The sequence below is a fragment of the Callorhinus ursinus genome, unplaced genomic scaffold (assembly GCF_003265705.2).
Source record: "Callorhinus ursinus isolate GAN/ISIS: 27379988/994484 unplaced genomic scaffold, GSC_fseal_2.0 scaffold13, whole genome shotgun sequence".
In the NCBI taxonomy this organism is placed as follows: domain Eukaryota; kingdom Metazoa; phylum Chordata; class Mammalia; order Carnivora; family Otariidae; genus Callorhinus; species Callorhinus ursinus.
Window position 1 is genome coordinate 40,598,286 of NW_027397075.1, and position 23,447 is coordinate 40,621,732.

Consider the following 23,447-nt stretch of genomic DNA (forward strand, 5'->3'; position numbering starts at 1 on the left):
GCTTCTAAGATAAGGACCACAGGTTATACAGCTCTGCATGGACTATTAGTCCTAGAAAGGCTCCTGCGTATCACCCAGCCCCAGTGGCACTCTACAGCTGAGGAACCTGAGGCCAAAGAAAAAACTGTCGGCAGCATCACCATGACACGCTCCCAAGTTCCCTGACTCCCACGGCCAGGTTCACAGGGCGAGCACCTAGCCAAGGCTCAGTCTAAAGTTGATGGGAAGTGGTAAATGAACACAGTACATCACTACCTTGGTGGCAGTTAGCACTGTGATGTTTGTGATGAGCTTTCATATATCTCATCTCATGTTGCCCTCACAACTGTCTTGTGAACAAAATACAGAGCATGATAAAAAGGGAAAAAAGACTCTTCAGAGAAATAGAGTGACTTGCCCAAAGGGAACACAGCCTTTAAGCAGGTTCCATTACTTTCTACATTTGCTTCTAGAACCAACTATATGCATTTTCACGTCCTATATCAAGGACAATTAAGGAATGAGGTGCTATAGTTAATGTGTTTTCCGATTAACTACATAGTTACCATAAACAATATAAAATTAATTACCAAAGAAATAGGAGGCCCAAAACTCAGCAGGTTGTGTTAAAAAAAAAAAAAAGTCATTAAATGGAATCATTTGAAATATCAATTCTTGCTGTTGAAAATTACAAATAATTTCTCAGAGTGTGTGAAGCTAAATTATACCACATTAATCCTATCAAATATTTTGGAAGTCATTTAAAAAATAAATAACTTACAAATGTCTCTCATACCTGTCTACCTTTCCATGGAAACAGAACAGAAATTTAGCATTCTGATTCTCTAGCTTCCAAGTAAAATGGAGTTTACTCTATTTTATGTCCTATGGACCTCTTCCTATGGCATAACTGTACAGGAAATTCTACTGTATGATTAGTTTAATTAGAACCAGCAAGCTGATTTGACCTCCCTAACTGTGGCTCTATCACAGTACGGTTTAGTAACATTTTTGGTCTATTTTTACAAGTGAATCAACTTTGTGGCTCAATTTGGGGGCTGATGGTGCAGTTTTAATAGCATCACTTTGCTTGAAGGTGCGCCACACAGTAGCGAAGATGGTCCATTTTCCAATTATTGGTTCAATTCTTTCACCTCCTTTTTCTCTATATAAATCTTTCTCCCTCTGTTACATTTTCCAATTTTAATGACTTTTATGATTAAGATAAACTGTTGTAGATATGGGTTATAGCAGCTTTAAATGGATCATCTGATGAAGCCCAGTTCTTACTGAGAATTTACTATGAGAAGCAAGTGTGAAAATAAATGTTTAGAGGGCGCCTGGACGGCTCAGTCCTTAAGCATCTGCCTTTGGCTCAGGTCATGATCCCGGGGTCCTGGGATCGAGTCCTACATCAGGCTCCCTGCTCAGCGGGGAGTGTGCTTCTCCCTCTCCCCCTGCCCCACCCCCTGATTGTGCTCTCTCTCTCTCTCTCTAATAAATAAATAAAACCTTTTAAAAACAGAAAGAAAATAAATATTTAGAAATCATGATCAGGGGGTTGAAGAAAAAGGAATGCAAAGTCTACTTCACTGAAAAGAGCAACCCCTGGGAAAGGCACGGGAGGATCCAGGGTAGGGGGAGACTAGGGAGGTCATCCAGGTCCCACTATGCAGTGAGCAAGGGGAACTGAAGCCTCTCCAGTTGACATTCAGGAAGACTGTAGCCCAGCAACTACTTGCATCCAAGTCAATGAGATTCAGCTTTAAACCTAGAGAAATTCCTGACTCTGAAAGGTTCATCAGAAGAATAAAAATTCAGGACTTGTGTAAGAAATTGAAGCACCCATGTGATAAGGGAGGAGACAAAAAGGATACAGCAAGGGGTGTGCAAATGACACGCACTGGGCTTCTGGGTAGTTTTCAAAGGCTCGATCGGGACCTGCGCACACATCCAATGCACCGACAGCTGTGAGGGTGAGTCCCTCCCTCCCTGGACAGGGAGGAATCCCCCAAAGATGTGTGCATGACCTCTATTGTCACTTGTGTACAATGTCTACAATCAGAAAAGGGGGCTACAAAGCATAAGAACCTGTCAACAGGTGAATAATGAGACTTCACTCCAGATTTTAAACAAATTCAATGCTGCATGTCGAGTCACAGAGAACGACTCTATCGCTGGTTTAGGAAATATGCCTGAGAAAACAGCGAACAGACTCATAGGTGTTTGCAGAGCTTTTCCTTCAATGTTTGGAGGATGTGTCTCTGGATTTCCAAGTAGAAAGGTAAGAAATCCAGCAGGGGCAGCACCTGAGACATCTCAGCCTGGTGACTCCTGAGTAAGATGTTGTCCGTCCTGGGTCGGCTACACTATGACAAGGTCACTTGAGGGTTTCCATACTGCTGTTGTTGTTTGTAACACAATGTGAAACTGTACACCGACCCCCTGACAGAATGGCAGATACAAACAAAATGGAGGAATTCTTCCCAACACTCCACCTCATTGGCCTACGCATAAGCTAAGGGGCCAACAGTCACTCACACAGAAAGTCTGGCTGGCCAAAAATCTCCCCCAAATGGTGCAAATTCTAGTCACGTCACAGTTGACATCTCTGACCCAAGCTTCTTGACCAACAGACTGAAGCAGATGTATACAGAAGATTAAGACAAATCTTGTTTCCTTGTTATTTCTTTATGAAACCATGGAACATGGAAACTTTCTATAGGAATGGGAATTCTTTTATCATCTCTCATCACTTTCTCTTTTTGGGGACATGGCAGATTGTATAATTGCTACCAATTCTTGATTCTCCTCAGCATCCATGCCCTTTGCTCTGTGACTCCACAGTTCCTCCCATTGTAAGGAGTTCCCTGTCTCATTTATTTAGATGAGATTTGGCCACATGATTTGCTTTGGGCAATGGAATGTTGGTGGGTATGACTGAAGTAGAGGCTTGATACATACTTGTGGGGTTGGGCTTGCTCTCCTGCTCATTTGTCTTAGCATACTAACAGCATGGCCTGGGGAGCCTCATTACTCCGAGAAGAATGAGAGGCAGGGAGAGCACACTTGGACCAAATCCATGGCCTAGGGCCAAGCCCAACCCACATCAAACAACCTATAGATGCATGAGAGAGAATAAGTGGTTGTTGTTTTAAGTCACTGAGTTTAGGAGTGGTTTGCTATGTAAGATTACTGGATAAAAGCATGGCAAAGACAAGGTATGACACCAAGAGGTTGACACATCTCTGCCTCTTGACTTTTCACTCCTTCTAAGAAAATCCAACGCCTCCTAAATAAAGCATACCTCATGTTACAGGCCACAACCCTTCAGTCACCATTGGATGTGGGTCCAGAACAATATTTTCAAGGCCAGATGAATAAACCAAGATGCTCATTATTTTTAGACCTGTCTCTATAAGTAACGGGTCCCCAGACTGGATTCTGCTTTGACAGCTCTTATAAACATGACTTTCAAAACACCGTAGAGTGATAAACTTGAAAACAGACATTCTCGTGTGGCAAACACTAAATTATGTCAGGTGTCTATATTAGGAATTATGGGAAGGGAATAAGCATATACCTTTTTTTGAGGCTCATCAGGTGTGTCCATGGGCGTGATAGAGCCCTCCTCAGCCTCTGAGTGGTTTGACTCGCAGGATGACACACTGACAGAGTCCATGCTTTCGCCAGAGCTCCCACTAGCAGTGGACTTGGGCTGCTCTTTGGTGGGAGTGCTACTGGTAATGATGTCCGACCCCAGAAACAGTCTGCAAGAAACATAATGCCAGGCATTTGGGCTCTTACAAATCTGGAATCCATGATTAAGCGAATGTTTTGTGTTAATTAGCCCCTTAGCTGCTTTGTCAATCTTGCATGCCCTGTCATCATTGGACAGTGTTTCCTATAAAGTATCTCACAGATCATAGTAAACATCTTATCCAAACAGGCAATTTCCAACCTCAAAGAACACACAGATTGCTTAGCTGAATGAGAGGCCATAGTAATCTGAGGTCTTTCTAGATCAACAGTTCTTTATTTTTTAACATGCTATAGACCACTTTGGCAGGATCAAAATACCATCGCTGCATCCCCTATCACTTCCCACCATAAAATGAACTACGAATGAGGCTAAGGAAGAAGGCTGGCTCTGCTCTGGTCAAGAAACCAAAGAGAAGGGGCGCCTGGTGGCTCAGTCGTTAAGCGTCTGCCTTCGGCTCAGGTCATGATCTCAGGGTCCTGGGATCAAGCCCCACATCGGGCTCCCTGCTCGGCAGGAAGCCTGCTTCTCCCTCTCCCACTCCCCCTGCTTGTGTTCCTCTCTCGCTGTCTCTCTCTCTCTGTCAAATAAATAAATAAATAATCTTAAAAAAAAAAAAAAAAAAGAAACCAAAGAGGACAACTTCTGTTTCCAAACATCTGGTGAACTACAGGAAGCTAAACCACTTCACTATAAAACAACTAGAAAAGAAACATTTAAAACTCTTTTTTAAAGTTGAGCTTGCAAGACGGTAAGGAAAATCCCTACAGGCCATAAATGAACAGGGAACTGAAAACCAGAAGCAACATGAGCTAATTCTGCAGCTGCTCTGGATGCGGATCGGGAAGTACAGATCTTGGTAAACGAGGGACAAGGGTTTTAACACAGATACAGACCCAAAGATGAGGGCTTCTGTTTATGGTGCGATGCTGAAACCGAAACCCCTTATACAGAGCCAAGACCCTCAAAGGGCTATACATGTATAAGAAGATGGGCTAGAAAAATATCTTCCTACTGGCACAGGAAGACAACAAGGAAGCTTATCTGCCTTGGCCGGCACTTGGGTGAAAGGAAAATGTCTCCCCTGAAATCATGTGTGATCTTGGCCAGCATCTCACTCAGATTCGCTACCAATGTGACCTAGGAACTAGGAACGCTCAGACCAGTAATACTCCTGTGCAAACTAGAATTAAAAACAAAACAAAACAAAACCCAAAAACTTTCTGGAGGAATCTACCTTCAAACCAGGATGTAGAAGATTTTCTGATAAAGATGAGCTCATAATATAAAATTACAAAATATACACAAGGAAATATCCCACCCAAAGGGAGTTAAACAAGCATAACAAATAGCAGGTTTAGACTCCTGAGAATTTCAGAACTTCTGACCTACAACAAGACTTATCAGAAAGAAACTAATAATTTAGTCATTAATTTGACAAATATTTGAGGGTCTACCATGGGCCAGGCTATAAAATAAATATGCTTAAGATATTAAAGACATAAGAAAGGAAATTGAAAACAGAAGTTAAGAACAAGATATCCTGACAAAATAACAGGAAGACAGTTTGAAAAAAAAAAAATCACTTCTGGAGTGAAAAATGTAGTGATTTAAATGAAAAACTCAGTGGAAGGATTAAATAACTGTTGAAGAGAAAAACTGTGAACAAGATGATAGATCTGAAGAAAATCTTCAGAAATCAGCATCAAAATATAAAGACATGAAAATAAGAAAGGTTAAAAGACATGGAGATTGGAATAAGAAACACTGACATGTGTGTAAGAAGAGTTCCAAGAGAAGACAATTGAGAGAATGGAAGAGTGACCTTATCTAAGGAGATGGTGGCTGAGAAGATTCCAGAACTAATGAACTGCATGAATCCTCAGACCCAGGAACCACGTCTTGAATAGGATAAATAAGACTCAATCCTCACTCCAACTGTCTAACAGGATATCAAAGACAAAAGTAGTTCTTAAAAGCAACAAGGTGAGGGGCATAAAACAAAGGAACAGTAAATAAACAGATACCAGACATCTCAAAAGCAACAACAAAAATCAGAAGACATGGAATAATGTCTTCAAAGTGCTGAGTGTAAAGAACGGTCCTCCTTGAATTCTATACCCAGCTAAAAGAACTCTGAGAGTGAGCACAAAATAAAGACATTCTCAGACACAGATGGAGAGGGTTTACATTAACAGACGACAGGGAGAGGAGTAAAAGGAGGGAAGGGTAAGATGCAAGAAGGAAAGGCATGTAAAGAAACTAGCAAATGCAGCCAACCCCAAACAAGCACTGACTGTATAAAATAACAATAGTAGCAACAATGAGCTTGATTTTTCATTAAATATTTCAGGCATTATCCCTCAAGTTCCAAGACCTGAAGCATATCTTTGTTCTGCCTCATCTCCACCCCCCGCCCCTCCCCACCTCTTGCCCGTTTTCCATGTCATCTCCTTTCTGGGACCTCCAGGCACTAATGAGGATAGAGGGAAAGAGCTAAACTCTGATCACAATTCACAGGAGAAAAAATAATGCCACTGTTGTACTGCTCCATAAATTCTGAGGAGTAGACTGCTGAAGGCTGTGGACTCGTGGTCCTCAGACCATCATCTGAGAATCTAGCTTAGAATGAATTGTTCAAAGACTAAAAAAGGTTCTTCCAATTGTATAACTCTATGAGGTCAGTTCTGCTTTGTAAAGGTTAATTCTAGCTCAATACTAGGCATCTCTGACCTTCAGACCAAGCATGGTCTTTCCCAAAGGCCCCCAAATTCTTTCCAATTCTTTGGAAAATGGGTCATTAAATGTGGGGAGAGCAAAAAGTACATTCGCCACATTTTTAAAAATGCTAAGACGATAAAATATTTTGGAAATCAACAGGTATACAAACACCCTTATATGTACAAGAAATATGATGGGTGACACTGGAGCCTGTTTTATTCATGATAAACGTTCAAACTCAACTGCAGATACCAAAGGTTAAATTAAAGCATCTCGGCAAGATTTCACCAAGGAGAGACATGTCCTCAATTTCGACCACACTTTATGCAGGGCACTGAGCCCTGATGATCCCGCTTCTCCTGGATTTCATGGGACATGCAGACATCCATCTGCAGAGTTTGTGCATGAGCCAGAGTTGGTGCAGAGAGAGCACCCAGCGCAATACAGATGGATGGCTGGGTTGGAGAGGGGTAGTGGGAAGCAGTTATATAAAAATTCATCTGCAGTGGCTACTGCCTAAGAACAGGGAAGAAAAAGCAAGAGGGCAAAGTAGTAGCACTTAGGATTGTATCTACCTGTGCAGAACTCTGACTGCCATAGCAGGTCCAGAAATTTCCAATTATTTCTGATGCAGATGACCATCAGGATGCCTGGCATTCCTTGACTCACCTTGCAGGGAGCCTGATTCCCTGTCTAGCTGTCGATCTTACCAGCTGACAAGGCTTGGTCAGGCCCTTGGGTCATCTCAAAAGAGAGTTCATTCTCCTCCATAATTGCCATGATGAAAAGATAGCAAGATACTATGGAAAATTCTATAGAGGTCAATCTACAAGCTCATAAATCTACTGTGCAGGAGGGCCAAATTAGGCATCTGAACAGAGAGAGGTGTGGCAAGAGATCAAGACTACCTTTAAAATGCTTTCTACAAAATCACATGTCCCAACCTCATCTCCAAATGTCACCTGATGTCAGGTGGAAGCCTGAGCAGTTTCTGTTAGTGGGAATATGGCAATATCTAAGTCCCTCTCCCTTGTCTTCCTTCCCTCCCTCTTCTCCCTCCTCTACTTTTTACCTACTGCTCCATCTTTCCTTCCTCTCTCCCTTCAGAAAGCATTTTTCCCCACAGGCAATATGGCAAAAAAGTTACAACCTGGGCTCTACAGCCAAATCTTGGGTTTGAATCCAGATCTTCCAATAACTAACACACTACTTCCCCTGTCCGTGCCTTACTTTGCTGATTTATAAAGTCAGTATAAGAGTAGGAACTACCACTTAGGTTATTTTGTGGATTGGATGAGAAATACACGTATTGTTCTTAAAACAGTGTTGGCACATGGCTCAATGTATTCATTCAATAAATATTTATTAATTATCTACCATGTGCCAGGCACCATTCTAGGTCCTGGGGATATAGCAATGAGCAAAAACCAGACATACATGCCTGCCTTCATGGAGTCTGCATTCTAGATAATAAAGAGACACACACAACATATAGTATGTCATGTGGAGGTAAAGGCAATGGAGAAATGCAAACCAGGTACAGGTGAGAGAGGATGCTATGGGCAGGTAAGGCGGATACGTTATAGTAGCAAATAAGGTGATTGGGGGAAGGCTCACTGAGAAGGTGACATTTCAACAAACATCTGAAGGGAGTGAGGAGTAAGTCCTCGGGCCACCTGGGGACCAGTGTTCTAAGCAGAAGGAATGGCACACCAAGCACGTTCAGCAAGGTCTGGGTGGCTGGAATGCAGAGTACAGCGAGCCAGGAAAAATAAGGACAGACAGGCATGGGACGGGCAGGCAGGCCTGGGATGACACTGCAGTTCCCGAAGAGTCTTGAGGGCCCCGGTAAGGACTCCTGATTTTACTCAAAGGGAGGCAGGTATTATGAAGTTAGCTGTGGAGTGTCTCTTGCATGCCTAGCACCGAGTGGGGCATACAGCCACGAGTATCATGGACAAGGTTCCTGCTCTCTGGTGGCGAATGTTCTACATGGGAAAGAGCCAGTGTGACTGAGAGGGATGGGGGCAGGCAGCAGCATCAGAGAGGGTGCTCTCTCAGGAGGTGACACCAGTGCCCACACCTGAAGGAGCCAGCCACAGAGAAAGAGCATGTCAGGCCAAAGAAATATCCCGTGCAAAGGCCCTGAGGTAGAAACAAGCCTGGTGTGGTTGGTGGATGGCTACCAGGTGGGCGTGGCTGGATCCTGGTGAACAAGGGGCAAGGCTGGATGGGCGGAAGGTGGTCAAGAAGGTTGGGGAAGATCATGAAAGTCCTCCTAAGCTAGGACAAGGAATCAGGGTGCTATATTCAAATAAACCATCGGAGGCCTTTAAAGCAAGGAGGTATAATCCTATAATCCGGTGTACGTTTTAAGAGACTACCAGGCTATTTGGTGGAGAAAGGATCAAGGAGGCAACACTCACAGGCTGAGCCTCTTCACCATGCTCTTCCGAGGCTTGGGCGACGTGGCGCCGGCTTCAGCAGCTGCTTCGATCTCACAGGACAGGGCGTAGCTGGGGAAGAGGAGGGGGGTGTGGTGAGGCCAGAGCTGGAGAACTGAAGAACGGGTTGAAATTCACATGACTTGCCAATTTTGTTTTAGAGGAAGTCTCCGATGGTTCAAAGTAAAGATGCATGTACCATGTTGTTCCATCACCAGTATCAGAGGGGATGGACTCAACGACCAGATTTTACAAATTTACATGTGCGCCTGCTGCTCTAATCCCCGTCCTGGCCTGCGGACTGAGGCCCTTTAGTGCTGTGTGCCTCAAAGAGGGACTTGTGCGTTTTGGCAGCATCGAAGGCCGACTCCACTCTGTTTCCTGATCATTCTCACCCCACTACTGAGCCAGGGGGAGAATTATTTCTTGTCTGCTACTTCCCCCCATTACTCTGTGTGTGTGCACACGTGCCCAACTTTTTATCTAAGAGAAATGAAAGAAGAGACTTTTGCAAACTATCTAATCTCTAGTGAATAGACATTGGCAGTTATATTATTGGTAAAGATATTTGAATATGATTTTTAATTGTCAAAACACCCTAAATTTAAAAGGCTCCAAATTCAGACATCTATATGCCAGGCAGACAGAACTTCCATAAGCACAAACAGGATTTATATCTGACTTGAAATGTCTTTTATGAAAGCTTGTAGCTCTAACTTGTAGATGTATTTGGCTCTGGATAGGTGCAGAAGGGTGAGTGCAGTAAATAGTAGCTTAGTAATTTGTTAATTACATGTACTTTTTTTTAAACCTAAAGATGTATCTAGATATTTGCTCATGTGTGGGCATTCATTGATAAAGGAATTTTTCAAATATCAACTTAAGCTCTAGAGGTGGTTGTAAATAGGAAGGAAAAAATGGGATATATTTAGCAAGATTCCTCTAATCATTAAAAAGTCAATTAATACAATTGACAAAAAGTTCATTATTACAGCTGATATTGTGAGCTTAGACTTTCTGATCCATATCACCAGCCATGGTATGTATGTTCCATATGTGAGAAGGATGAACACATAGAGAGAAATTAACTCATACACACTGATCATCAGACCAGAAATGTAAGGTGAGGCAGTAACTGCTTTATTTTCTACATGGCAAAGAAAAAAATCTTCACCAACAAAGGAGTACTGAATCACATGTTTTGTTTAATGTAACAGGACCAATCTACTCTGGGATAAAAAAAAAAAGGACCTCAGAAATCATCTATCTTCCAAATGAGGGTACCCAGGCTTACAGAGGTTATACGATTTGCCCAACATCATACGACCACCTTGAGAGCTTAGGTTGTAGGGTCAAGAAGATCAGAATTTAAATCCAAGCTCTATCACTGACTAGAGTCAGTTATTCTCTGAATCTCAATTTCCTCATTGGCAAAATACTTATTTTGCTGTCGATTTTGCTCTCCCTGATGATAAACTTTCAAGGAAATCCCCTGGTCCATGGCAGGGGTTAGCAAATATTTTCTGTAAAGGACCAGATGGCAAATATTTTAGGCTTTGCAGACTATATGGTCTCTCTTCCAACTACTTAACTGCCTTTAAAGCATGAAAGCAACCATAAATAAGACGTAAATGAATGGGCTGTATTCCAATAAAACTTTATTTATGGATACTAAAACTTGAATGTCAAATAACTATTCCATGTTATAATCTCCCTTTTTTTCCCCCAACCATTTAAAAATATAAAAATATGTGGTGAGCCGGATAGGGCCTGCAGACTCTAATCTGCTGGACTACAGGGTAAAGACTACACCCCCGCTGGGTGGACATTCAAGGCACTGGAGTTAACGTGCTTTTCCGTGCTCATCAACCATGATTTTGAAACCTGTCCCTTGTGTCCTAGCCACAACAGAGTTCTCACTGTTCTTCCAAATGCCAGCCATGTCAGGCCACTAAGCCTTTGTTCACGTTCTTCCCTCTGTCTAGAATGTTCTCTTCCAGTTCTCCTGGTGAGATCTTAGCTCTCCTTCACAGCCTGGTCCAAACGTTCACACCTTTCCGATGATCTTCCCTAACTCCCCCCATCCTTGACCAAATTGCTCCCACCCGTAGATCCTGCAGCACTTCAGCTACCCGCCAGCTTTCAGTTCTTCATGAATCTGTCTCTCCTTCCCAACTGAAAGCTCCCTGGAAAGCTGGTCCCAATGAACAAAAATGACAAACACGGTGACGATGGAGGCAGTAGTGGTGGTGATGAGGAGGACAATGATGATCGGCACTTGAACAGTGCTTTTCCAAATGCAATTTCATTTAATCCTCACAAACACTTTATGGATAAGCATCCTGAAGATCAGGAAGAATCAGTGACTTGTTCAAGGTTACAAAGATAAAAAAAAAAAAATGGTAGAGCAAGAATCTGAAAGCACATGTTCTGATGCCATCCATCCACCTCTCCTGCTATACCATTATCCTCTGAAAACTGAGGTTATAGAATCTACTAGCTGCTCACTAAATAGTTGCTGAAAAAATCGCCCAATGAGGAAAATGGAGGTAGTATTCTTCTCACCAACATCGAAGCTCCACCCTGATGGACAATATGAGCACCTACCTCTCCTCCTCTGTTAGGAGCTGCTGCCTCTGGAACCACTGGATGAACTTTGGGTCTGGTGTCATACAATAGCTGTTGCAGGCAGATTGCAAGAGCTTTATTTGAGCAATCACTTCAAATTCCTACAGCAGACAGAACACCAAAAAGAAAGTAAATAATAAGGCCGACCCAATATATCTCTTTTCAACATGAATTCACACCACATTAGGATATACAATGGAGAAAACCATCTAGGATGACTCTGAAGTCCTGCCTTTCTTAGGAATAAAAGAACTGAATAACTCTTAAAAATTCTAACTCTGAATCCCTGTCTTTGTATGCTTGTCAGCTCCCCCCCCCCTTGAAAAAGCAAATTGATATAACTAAAACAGGCTAGCAGAGCAACCCAAACTCGTTATTACCTAAAGCCATAGTGGCTCCATTTTTCTCTTTTAGGTTTTCATTCTAGGGATAGAAAACTTATTTTTTAAAGTTGTGTACTTTTAAAGTATATTTTCAATTTCCATTTCTATTTCTTAAAAGAGAGAGAAAAAAATTAAGTCAGGAGGCTCCTAAGTTCCCCATTGCCATCTTCTTCAACCCTTACCCTTCAGTAAATTAAGTTTTGGTAGGGTTGAATATCTAAACAATCCAGGGCCTCATAAACTTGAATGTTTGGATTTCCCAAATCCTTGGGTTTTTACTACTCCAGTAAATCCTTTAACTAAATCTTTTAAAGCTCACAAGAGAAGCAAGTATATAATTATGTCCAAAATTATTTATACTTCTTTAGATGTTTCAATAAAGTTTTTTTTTAAGTCAGCAAAGGGTATAAGCCTTAGCTTTAGGTTTTATACTCAAATTTTCCAGAAGTTTAACATGCTAGGCTTAAAAGGAAAGAGAGAGGCATCCAGGGTGATTCTGAAGTTAAAGGACAAAGATGGGTAACTCTGGAGGCCAGTAAGTGAATTTGTTTTATTGTTACAGGACATGAAAGAAAAAACTCAACAACAGGCAGGTTCTGTGGGTATCAACTTCCCATCCAACAACCTCAGCTCTTGGTCTCAATAACCTCAAGGAATATTTATCATCATGCTAAAGTATACTCTACCAGGGACAGAAGGTTTACATTTGTCTATTTGTCTATGTTAACATGAGCTCAGCCTGGTTGGCTCCTGAAGGTTTGGTTTTAACCCAATTTCATTTCCTCCTGGAAGTTTCTCTGACCCCACAAGCTGGGGACTGATGCCCTTCCTACGTCTTCCTATGCTATCCACGACTTCCGCTCACAAGACCTTATCAGTTGTGTTAGAACTGCTGACTTATTTGTCTACCTTCCTCCTGGACTGTGAAGTTTATGAGGGCAGGGAGTGCTAGGTTTTCTCTGCAGCAACCCCCAAACCTATCAGAGTGCTTGGCCCATGTGAGGTAACGCCATCAATTTTTGGGGAGTAAAAGAATGAAAGAACGATGGACTGAGTAAGCTTCCTTAGTCATAAGTGTTATGAGGTGAAGGCATTCCTTTGTTCACTCCTTTTCCTTTGCATCATTTATCTATTTAAACACACCATTTTTACACTAAAACCATAGCAAATTTTCAAAGCTCTGTTTTCTCTTTTTTTTTTTAGTGCTACGCAAAGCCATCCACTATTCTCTCCACAGAAAAATTCACCCCTTCCCATGCTGACAGGAAAGAAAGAGAGTTATCGACATGTCACAGTGAACACCTTCCCTTTCTTCACCATCTTTAACTCTTCCATATGTCATTGACTCTTTCGAAACCCCTTCTCTTTCATAGGATGAACCGGCTGTTGCCCAGGCTGATTATAAAGAAGAGATGAGGAAGGGTGAGGAAAGAAATGTGGGCCTTGCAGCGGCATGACTGGGTCTGGGGGCCAGCTTCTGCACCTGGGAATTGAGGAAGATAAAACCTACTTCACAGCACTCTGGGGGAGTAATACACAGGACTGGACAAGGTACAGTCGTATATGGTAAGTGTTTGATAAATGCAAATTCTTTTTTTGTTTTTTTGCCTCTACAGAAAAAGGCTTAAGTCCCTGCTTCTCTTTTTTCATGCCCAAATGAAGTAAAATGGAACACTGCAGCCAAGGCCTCTACTCACCCTTCTCCTTTTCTCAAAGTTTATCAGTCCACCCTGAAAGAAATTCAATTAAAAAAATAGTGAGAAACCAAGCTACTTTGAAATACGGCCCTGTATTGTTCTATGAATCATTAAAATAGATCACAGGGATGATAAAGTCACAATGATCAATGACACTACAATTATGGCTACTGTGTAGGAAGCGACGCACCATTTGCTTCAAGAAAAACATTCTTTGAATTCTAATAGGGACAGGACAGGCATACAGCCTTCTTATAAAATGTCCAAAACCAACTAAAATAGTAATGATAAGGAAGTTACAATTCAGAATCCAAATACATTTGTAGAGCCAATACGGGCAAAAGCTTGAGTAAATAGTCCATTACACTTTATTTCTTGACCCAAAGCAACAAAAACAGATGGTCATTGACTCATACTGGAATCCAAATTGTTAATGGTTTATTAAAAGGGAAGTCACTTCTACATATAGCTTCGTGAAAAGTTACGTTTCAATTCTTCATCCCCCAGCTCCTGTTCTCAGTAGGCTGAATATAACTTCTAAATCATCAGTCACTCCCCAAAAAATTCCCCAGTGCTAATGAGTGTTTCCTGAGATAAGCTGAGGCAGAGGACATGAAGAGACAGAGCTCAGGAAATGCAAAATAAATGCACATGCCCACAACATCATGACGAGCTTGGAGGTAGGTACACACAGAACCACCACCAGGCCTGCTAACTCTGATAGAGTAGAAGCAGACTCATCACATGTGAGAACGAGGGAGGGGACAGAAACTTAGATTTACAAGCAATCCTTAAATCTCACTTCAAATGTCAAATTTCTTCTCCACTTAATATTTTATTATAGCTACTAACAAGTAGCTTAACTTTCACTTCTCTTCCCCCTGAGAGAGAAAGAATGCACACACGAGAGAAAGCACAAGAGCACCTCAGGGCAGGTAATTATATGAAAAAAGAAAAGAACAATTAAAAATCCACAAATTTGACCACCTCCCTACCCCACCAAGTAGAATATTAGGGCATATCAACCCCTCAGCCCTACCTGCCCAAATGCTACTCAAAATCAAGGTCGTTCTCAAACCCACTCCTTCTGTAAGGCCCTGCCATCACCCCCCCCCCCACATATGGGACGGATGGTGACCTCCCCTCATCTCTCACTGCATTTCTGTCTGAATTCCTAGTATTTCCACAGTCACTGCCAGCCTCGATACATAGCTTCCACTGGCTTGTGAGTCACTTCCGGTGTTACTCTGCTTTGTATTCCTCACAGCACCTAACACAGTGCCGCGTTCATAATGGGCCCTCAACAGACACTAATAAAGTGAAATTCTCTCTTGGGTATCCAAGTCACCACATCCAAACAACTCACCTCAATATAGTCCTGAAGAGCAGTGTCGAGCATGGTGAGGTCAGTCAGGAAGGTGCCCAAGTAGGGCACAGTCCCCTGCATCACACCCTGAAGAGCAAGCACAGCAAAACGGTCTTTGTTGTTACTAAAAAGTGGAAGGGTTTCAGGAGCCTCCACGCTGGAGCAAATGCACCTATTGTTGGCTAAATTTGGCAAAGTGACCGTTCATAGATGAAGGCAGCAATCTTTGGCCAGGTAAGCCCTGACAGCATTCAGAGAAAATGAAGGACCATTGAAGACCATTAGTGTTAACCTCCATGAATGAAATTTTTAAAGATTTTTAAAAAGGATGGGAATTATTATCACCTAATCTTTTTTTTTTTTTAAGATTTCATTTATTTATTTGACAGAGAGAGACACAGCGAGAGAGGGAACACAAGCAGGGGGAGTGGGAGAGGGAGAAGCAGACTTCCTGCGGAGCAGGGAGCCCAATGTGGGGCTCGATCCCAGGACCCCGGGATCATGACCTGAGCCGAAGGCAGATGCTTAACAACTGAGCCACCCAGGCACCCCTCTAACTTTCAAAGTTAGGAAAACAAGCCTCAAAGGCCAGGAGATCATACAAGTATGCTCAAGAGTGTTCACAGAGGATTCGTATTTTGCTTAGGCTGTTTCAAGGGATGGCTTTTCTCTTTCAGAGTGTGTGGATACTCCTGGGGGTTTGGAATGGCTTCACCATTGGTAAAGGAGGGCAACTGTACATTGAGGAAGAGTGTATACCACAAGAGCATGGGGTGTCACTATGAAAATGGCCTCTTGGGGGGCACCTGGGTGGCTCAGTCGGTTAAGCGTCTGCCTTCAGCTCAGGTCATGATCCCAGGGTCCTGGGATCGAGTCCCGCACTGGGCTCCCTGCTCAGTGGGGAGCCTGCTTCTCCCTCTCCCCCTGCTTGTTCTCTCTCTCTCTCTCAAATAAATAAATAAAATCCTTTTAAAAAATGGGCTAGACTTTGTGGCTCACTTCCAAAGGATAGAAGCGGGAAAGGGAAAAATGGTAACTTTAAAGTGGAAAGTCGGGCAAAATACTACTTTAACTAAGTGATGAAGGTTAATATCACCAGTGACTCTTTGATGGGATGTGACGAGAATGGCACTTCATTTCTGTGATATCCTTCCCCCAAATCCATAATTTCAGCCTATTCACTAGAAAACAACAGACGCACTCTGATTGTGGGACATTCTAAAGATACCCAGGACGGTATTCCAGAAGACTGCCAAGGTAAGGAGCAACAAGGAAGGCTGAGCTCTCACAGAGCAGAGGGGTCTGGGGAGACAGGACAGCATCTTACAGCATGGTCCCCTGACCTGGCTCCTGGAGCAGAAAGAGCGTCCTCATGCAAAAGTGGTGAAATCCCAATCAAGTCTGGATTTCAGTTCACAGTTCACACCAGCACTGAGGTGTTGGTGCCTCGGGCTTGACAGATGGGCCATGGCCAGAGAGGGTGTTGACAATGGGGGACACAGGCTGAGGGCTTCAGGGAAACTCCATGTACTATCTGGAACTTATCCGTAAACTCAGAGTAAAAAGTCTATTTTTTTTTTAAATTGTCCCTTGGAAATGAAGACAGAATCACTTCAACTGCAGGTATACGCAGTATTAATCTCATGAAATTTCCTTTGAGATCATCTCAATTCTCCGTAAGGCCGCTGAGGCACTAACTTCCATGGATACCTTCTCCTCACTTCCATTCAGGCACTTAGGATATTCTGGAAGAAAACACAGCCCCAGCCAAGGCAGGACCAGGTTGCTCCATGGGAGGCCAGCTGTCTCCTTGGCCAGAACTAACTGGAGAGGTTCACCCCGAGGACTCTCTCTCAGGCACAGTTCGTCCTTCCCTGTTATGTGCACAAGGTCTCATCCTGAACTAAAATAATCTTTTTTTAGCAGCTATTTTTAACTTATCTTTGAACAACTAAAAAAAAGTCTGAAATGCTGTGAAATGTTTCATAGGCTTTATGGTACAGACGAGTCCTATCATTCAAACACAACATTTCTGATTTATGTCCAGCCTTCCAAAGAAGGAGAAAATCCTCCCAAAGCAGGGATGAGACGACCTAGAGGTTGTCAGTTTCTTAATCTCCTCTCTCTCTGGTTTTCCCTCTTCCATGCTAAAAGGAGAGTTTTTAAAACAAAGCTTTAAGATAAAGCTAAAGATGGTAACTATCTTTCAGTCTTAAGGAAGGAGGTACGGTATTCCTTTGAGTATTGAAAAACTAGAAAAAGGTTTGGCTAGTCCTTGGGATTAGTATGGAAAGTTGGAAAATGGAGAGAGGGTTTGGAACAAATGAAAAGATCTGCCAGTACACAGACTAAGTCCTCCTGGGAGCAGACGCTCTTTCCTCGGCACCCATGTGCTAGGCCACCAGGTGTCCAAAGTTGACTACAGTAGGCATTCCTGTTGGGGAGCCGAAGCCCAGGAGGTCTCAAGGCCAAGGTAGCAGCAGCTTCTAAGTGCAGGAGTGGATGGAGGAAGACAGCAAGAGGGAGGAAGTCTACCTCCTGCAGACTTTTCTCCTTACCTCTAGAGGAAAAAATGTTCCAGAGAACACTATGCTTTGCAAGTGTAAGGGTTTATTTCCCACTGGGTCAAATGGGAGTGATAATATGTCTCCTACAGACCTCCCAGGGCTGTGGAGAATAAATAAAGGATGGAGAACATTCCTGGAAGCAGGGGTGCCCTGCAGATCAAAGGTGCTGGGGCCATGCAGGAGCCCCACCACCCACACAGGGCTGCTTTCTGACGGGTCCTGAGGGAAGACTGAGGGCCGGTACGTACCATATCCTTCTGGAGCTGAAGCCTCCTCTGGGTCCGCTTCTGGTTTTCTTTCACACTGCTGTCCAGGTTTGCAAACTTTGAGGTTCCTTCCTAAGAAACAGAAGCACACACAGAGGAGGGCAATGGAGAGCGGCAGCAGAAGGAAGAGAAGGGGCACAAAGCTTCTGGTCCGGAACCTCTGCACAATGGCCTGCATGCCGTGCAAAAGCAAGAGGCCTCCAGCAGGCTCTGGGCTGAATTATGTCAATGTTCAGCCGGCTTGTCGCGAGCGGTCTATGTGCAATAAGGTCTGGTGGCCTCGGGTGATCCCAATATCCCCCCTGCTTTGTAAGAAGAACCCCTGATTTGTGGTTCAAATCAATGGTCAATACCAGGCCCGAAGTTCCCAGAACCGAGGCAATTTTTTGCATATCCTACATTTCACTGGGACTAATCACATGCCCTGGAAATGAAGATCTCTTCCTCAGTACATTTTGTGATTTCTTGCTCTTTGCCTGAAACACATGTGCCAGCATTCTGTGAAAGAAACGGGATTCTTTCTGTGGTTATTTCTTAGCTAAATGAAACTTTTGTACCGGAAGTTTTCTGAGGAAGCCCCGTATCGTGGGGCAGCACTAACCTATGAAAGCCAGACCTTCGCCTATTTTTTCTCCCCCATTTTCCTCCCCCCAACCTATCCTCCTGAGTTGCTTTTCTCAGGTCTGGAACTCTTACAAGTCAATCCTTCCTCCTGGGGCCTGGGGACGGATGGCTACCCTTCCTCGGCTCCTGTCTGTTGTCACAACAAGCTCTTCCACGATGGTGACTAAACTCCAGTCTGCTGACTGAACACAGTGCTTTGGGGTTTTGTGGTTTCAGGGTCTTTTGAGTTCTCATTTTCCAGGAACTGTATGAATGGGAGGCAAATTTCACAATTTGGTCGGGGACAAGCGCTCCGGTAGCTTTTCCTTGGTCAGTCTTCCTGGGGTTTATGTTACCACGGCCTGTGACCTTCCCTGATCACACAGAGCAGCGGCGTCTTCTGCAGACTTGGCCTTCCCGATGTCAGCGAGGCACCAAGATCTCCTAGCATTCACCAGCCCTCACCTGGGTCCAGAGCCCACAGTGACTCATGATCTATTTTAATTCTCCCTGTCACAAATGATGATAAGGAGCAGTACTGTTTAGCCACCTCCTGCATACAGCTTTTCCTGGGCATGATTGAAAGCTGCCTAAAATGTTCCATTTCCCAAGCGAGGGGGTGGTGAGTCCTCCCAAATTCTTGAGAATTTGCTTGGAGTGAGCAATCACTTCTGTCTGACTTGAAGGCAAGTGTCCATCCCTTCTCTGTGTGGGTCCCTCTGGTCCCCTTCCAGCTTCTCAATCACTGGAAGAGGTATCATGTGTGGAAGTTGTGGAAGGCAGCCCTCAAATTCTTAAGAAGGATTTCTGACAAGTTAAAAGGCTCCCGAGAGCCACAGAATAGCAGAGGCAGAAAGGAAGAGCACTTGGGACAGCCTCCCTGCTGGCAGGGAGGGTGAAGACCTGAGGTGAGAGCTCGCAGACTTGCGGATTTCATGACTTCATGATTTCAAGAGAGTTAGACTCTGTTCCTCGCTGGGTCACGGAAGAGATGGCTAGTGCAACTTCTTCCAGATAAGGTGTCAACCGAAAACCTACTATTTGCCACATCCAGTGGTATCCATTTTCCCTTCTTGGCCCTAAATCTTCTGCTCTGTTCTCACACCACCGATCCCTTGAAACCCCTTGGAACTTTTCACAGGTTTGCTGATGGCATCACACTGGTTCCTTCCTTCTGACTCCTTTGCTGGCCACACTCATGCTCCTAGTGTCTCTTCATTCTGCCAAAGTCACCTTCTTGTTTTTTGCTATAACTGGGTCTTTGGAAACGTCATCCTTAATGATTGCCTATGTTTGGATGAATTCCAAATGGCTCCCTCTCCCTCCATCAACCTCCTGCTCCCCTCCTATATCTTTCCCCTTCTCTCTCTCTCTCCTTCCTCTCTCTCTCTCTCCTTCCTCTCTCTCTCTAGTGAAAATTTCTCACCTGAGTCCCATCTATTCTCCACCTCCATGAGTTCAGCTGCCTCATCCATCCTGCTCCTGGGCCTTGGGTGTATGCAGGCACTGGATTCTTCTCAGTCAGTGTTGGGTACTTTATTGCTCAGAAGTTAGTGGTAGCGATCTGAATGGGCCTTCAGAGTCCTAACAGTCCTGCTCCAACCGTGACTTGAGTATGTTTCAGAGCTTCACTACATGTACGTTTTCACCAGAGCCAAATTCCTGGGCCTTTCTCACAGTTTTTATGTAATTCCACCAGGGAGAGTTCTCATCCAAGAATCGCAAGAACCAGGACAATCTGGTGGCAGTCTGCTTTTCTGCTGCTTTAAAATTTATGGACTCTACAATTCAACCGCTCGGAGTGGTCTAAGTTCATCTCACAGGTTTAAGATAATCTTTGAGAAAAATAAAAACAATTTTTTCCCCAACAGTTAAAATGAAAACCTTAGATTCTTTTTTTTTTTTTTAGATTTTTGTTAATTATTATGTTGCCTCAGCCAGAATATCATAGAGGTGGAACATTACATCTACCCGGAAATGAAGGAGAAGACCAGTCTTTAAGACTAAGATTACCCAACTGTAAATCAGTGTGAGTCCAGGAATGCCATATTAGAAACAGAGGCCTGCAATTCTTCTCTGTGGTTCTTTTGAGAACATAACTACCTTGATTCCTTTTTTTTTTTTTTTTTTACAACCATGCTGAGAATTAACACTCAGACTTATATACTTCATATGAAGAATGATCAACAAAGGTGACTGGAAAGGGACCTACATATACATACGGCCTGCCCAAAACACATTACACCATTGTAATGATAATGCACAGACCACAGGAATTCATAGCCAAGTTTTTCATTTCTTTGGGACTGGAGCCATGTAGAAGAAATTTAACTTAGAGCACAAGGGCCAACTTCTACATTTAAGAAAGGTTTACAGGACCTTTAATGTCTAGATATGGCTTTGCTTCTAAGGTTTTGGCCAGAACACCGCCACCAGGCAATGGGCTGCACGGCACTGAATTTATCTATGTTGGAAGGATGACTCAGAGCTATTGGGATTTGAATGTGTGGCTCCAGTTAGTCTAGCTTTGTATTCCTGACAGGGAGACGACTAAGCCATCTCCTTCCAGCCAGATGAGTTTCCATTTAAAGTCTGCAAATCCAGGGGGACATGAAGCAGGGAGTAACACGATCTCAGCAAGCACTGGTTAGTGTGCAGCTAATCAGGTAGGCCAAATCCGGAGCTGGACATCAGCACAAACTGCCTTGTTCCTATCACTGACTCCAAGAAGGACCAAGAGTAGGCAGCTTCTCAAAGTCACATGAGTCCGAAGGCCCACCAATTCATGCAGTTGTACAGAGTTTCTGAACATTTGCTGCATCCCAGGCACTGTGTCAGGCATTAAGGATAGAACAGTGACAAAAAGGACCCAGTTCCTGCCTGCAAGAGGCTTGCAGGCCAGCAGGGAGACAGGCTGGGTCCCCGGCAGAGCCCATGATGAGAGAGACATGCAGGAAGAGCAGGACTTAGGAGGACAACCGTCAGGAAGACCATAACAGATGCCCTTACAGGAATGACTAATCTAACAGGTGTTAGGTGGATGCCCTTTCGTAGGGACGCCACCTCCACTGGACTTTCATCCCTCCTCCAAGTGTGTGCTCTGAGCTTGTGTATGTAGCCCATACTTTACTCACTTTGATTTGTTATGCATACTTTGGCTTCGTGTGCACACAGCATGCCAAATACTAAAAACACATTTGCATAGGGCTTTCAAATATTTTATCTTAGTCAATCTTCAAATTAATTCTGTGAAGTCAGTGGACTAAATACTATTATCTCTACAGATAATACAGTCTCTTATGCAGAGAAAGAGACTAATGACAAGGATCATACCCTCTAACTGCCCAGTTCAGGGCTATGGTAGTGCATACCCTATGATTTTATAATTGTCTACTTCTCTACCTGGCCCCCATGAGATGCGATCTCTTTCAGATCTGAGACTGCCTTCAGTGTGGCTGCACCTCGGACACCGAGCACATCGCGAACGCTCACTCAACTGTTGTTCAATTACTGATTTACCTTCTCTGTGAAGTTTTCTCTGCTCTATCCTGCCCCCTACTACCAAGTGGCCAGAAGAAACAGTTTCATGCCTCTGTGATGAAAGCACAGGCTTTAGAGTCTCACCAGGTAGGGTTCACATACTAATGACCTACCAGGCGGGGTGACTTACGACACAGGGCTTACCTCTCTGAGTCTTGGCTATCTGCAAAACAAGGATGATAAAATCTACTTTATAGAAAGGTTGTGATGATCACATCTGGCCTATGTGCCCCTCTGATGACCATTCACAACCTGTTATTTGTACCTTTATTTGACTACTTATTCTCAGTTAGTGCCTCCATCCACCAGCCAGAGGGTGAATTCTTGAAAACAGGTTCTGGGTTAGTCGCCTTCATATTCCTAGAGGCCGCTCCAGTGCTTTACGGATATTGGACATTCAACAAATGTCTGGGGAAATGAAATCAACCGAGCTATACTTCTACCTTCTACAGTTCTAAAGTCAGCACTCACTTGGCATTCACTAAATATTGCTGATGGGCCCGTGCAACTTGGTCCAAATACAGGATATGGAATTGTGGGCTTGGCCTCTGTCACTCTAGAAGATGTTCTGCTGAGAAGGAATATTCCAGGGCCTCTCACCCACCTTGCCGCCAGCACTTGGTGTCCGCAGAGCGGCTTGTTAAAGAGATACACTCGTGAGCACAAGTTTCACAATCTGGTTGTGTAACCGTGAAGCTCCGGAGCTGGACATTCAGTTTTCTCAGCCTCGAGCTTCTTTGATTTGCCAGCAAAAACAAAAATGCTGCCTTCTAGTCGCTTCAGGCTTTCTCCTGGGACTGCAGGAATGTGGGGAGCCCTCAAGCCACTCTCCCCTTGAAGGGATTCCAGAGCTATCCGCGACGCGGCCCGGTGCCCCCACCAAGAGCCTCACCTTCATCAGAAGTTCCCGGCTGGTCAAATGGTTGTTATGGTCGGAGAAGATATCTGAAAGTTCTTCAAACATCAGCATCCGGTCCCTGGGAGAGGGATGAAGAAAACATTCACAAAGAGTCAGTGAAAGGCCCACACCTTCAGCCCTGCTGCCCTCCGTTACCTGTGGCTACAGAGGGATTGGACTGATCTCAGGAGCAGAGAGGAAGCCAATGACTTTGTTCATGCAGCTTTTTTTCTTTTTAAAGATTTTATTTATTTAGTTGACAGAGAGAGACACAGCGAGAGAGGGAACACAAGCAGAGAGAGGGGGAGAAGGAGAAACAGGCTCCCCGCTGAGCAGGGAGCCCGATGCGGGGCTTGATCCCAGGACCCTGGGATCACAACCTGAGCCGAAGGCAGATGCTTAACGACTGAGCCACCCAGGCGTTCCTCTTTTTTTTTTTTTTTAAAGGTACACACAGTCACCTATGTGAAGAGGGGGGTTTTCCTAACCACCTATGTTATAATCATAAATAAGGATTGCTAAATTGGGGCATCAAGTTGTTCAAATGGGACATGTTCTTTAAAAAAAATCTGTCTTAGCAATACACACACAGCCC

At 43.8% G+C, this 23,447-nt stretch overlaps 1 protein-coding gene across 5 annotated transcripts in view; it reads right to left on the reverse strand.

Annotated features, from left to right (window-relative positions):
• RGL1 (ral guanine nucleotide dissociation stimulator like 1) overlaps positions 1–23,447 on the reverse strand; it is a 242,911-nt gene that overhangs the window by 10,004 nt on the left and 209,460 nt on the right. For all 5 annotated transcript variants that reach the window (XM_025877976.2, XM_073900122.1, XM_025877978.2 and 2 more), the window contains 7 exons: positions 22,847–22,931; positions 17,794–17,883; positions 14,979–15,065; positions 13,613–13,645; positions 11,512–11,633; positions 8,887–8,976; positions 3,563–3,749 (listed from right to left, as the gene is read on the reverse strand). In XM_025877976.2, coding sequence (XP_025733761.1) covers positions 3,563–3,749; positions 8,887–8,976; positions 11,512–11,633; positions 13,613–13,645; positions 14,979–15,065; positions 17,794–17,883; positions 22,847–22,931 — 694 coding nt within the window. The remainder of the gene's footprint in view (positions 1–3,562; positions 3,750–8,886; positions 8,977–11,511; positions 11,634–13,612; positions 13,646–14,978; positions 15,066–17,793; positions 17,884–22,846; positions 22,932–23,447) is intronic.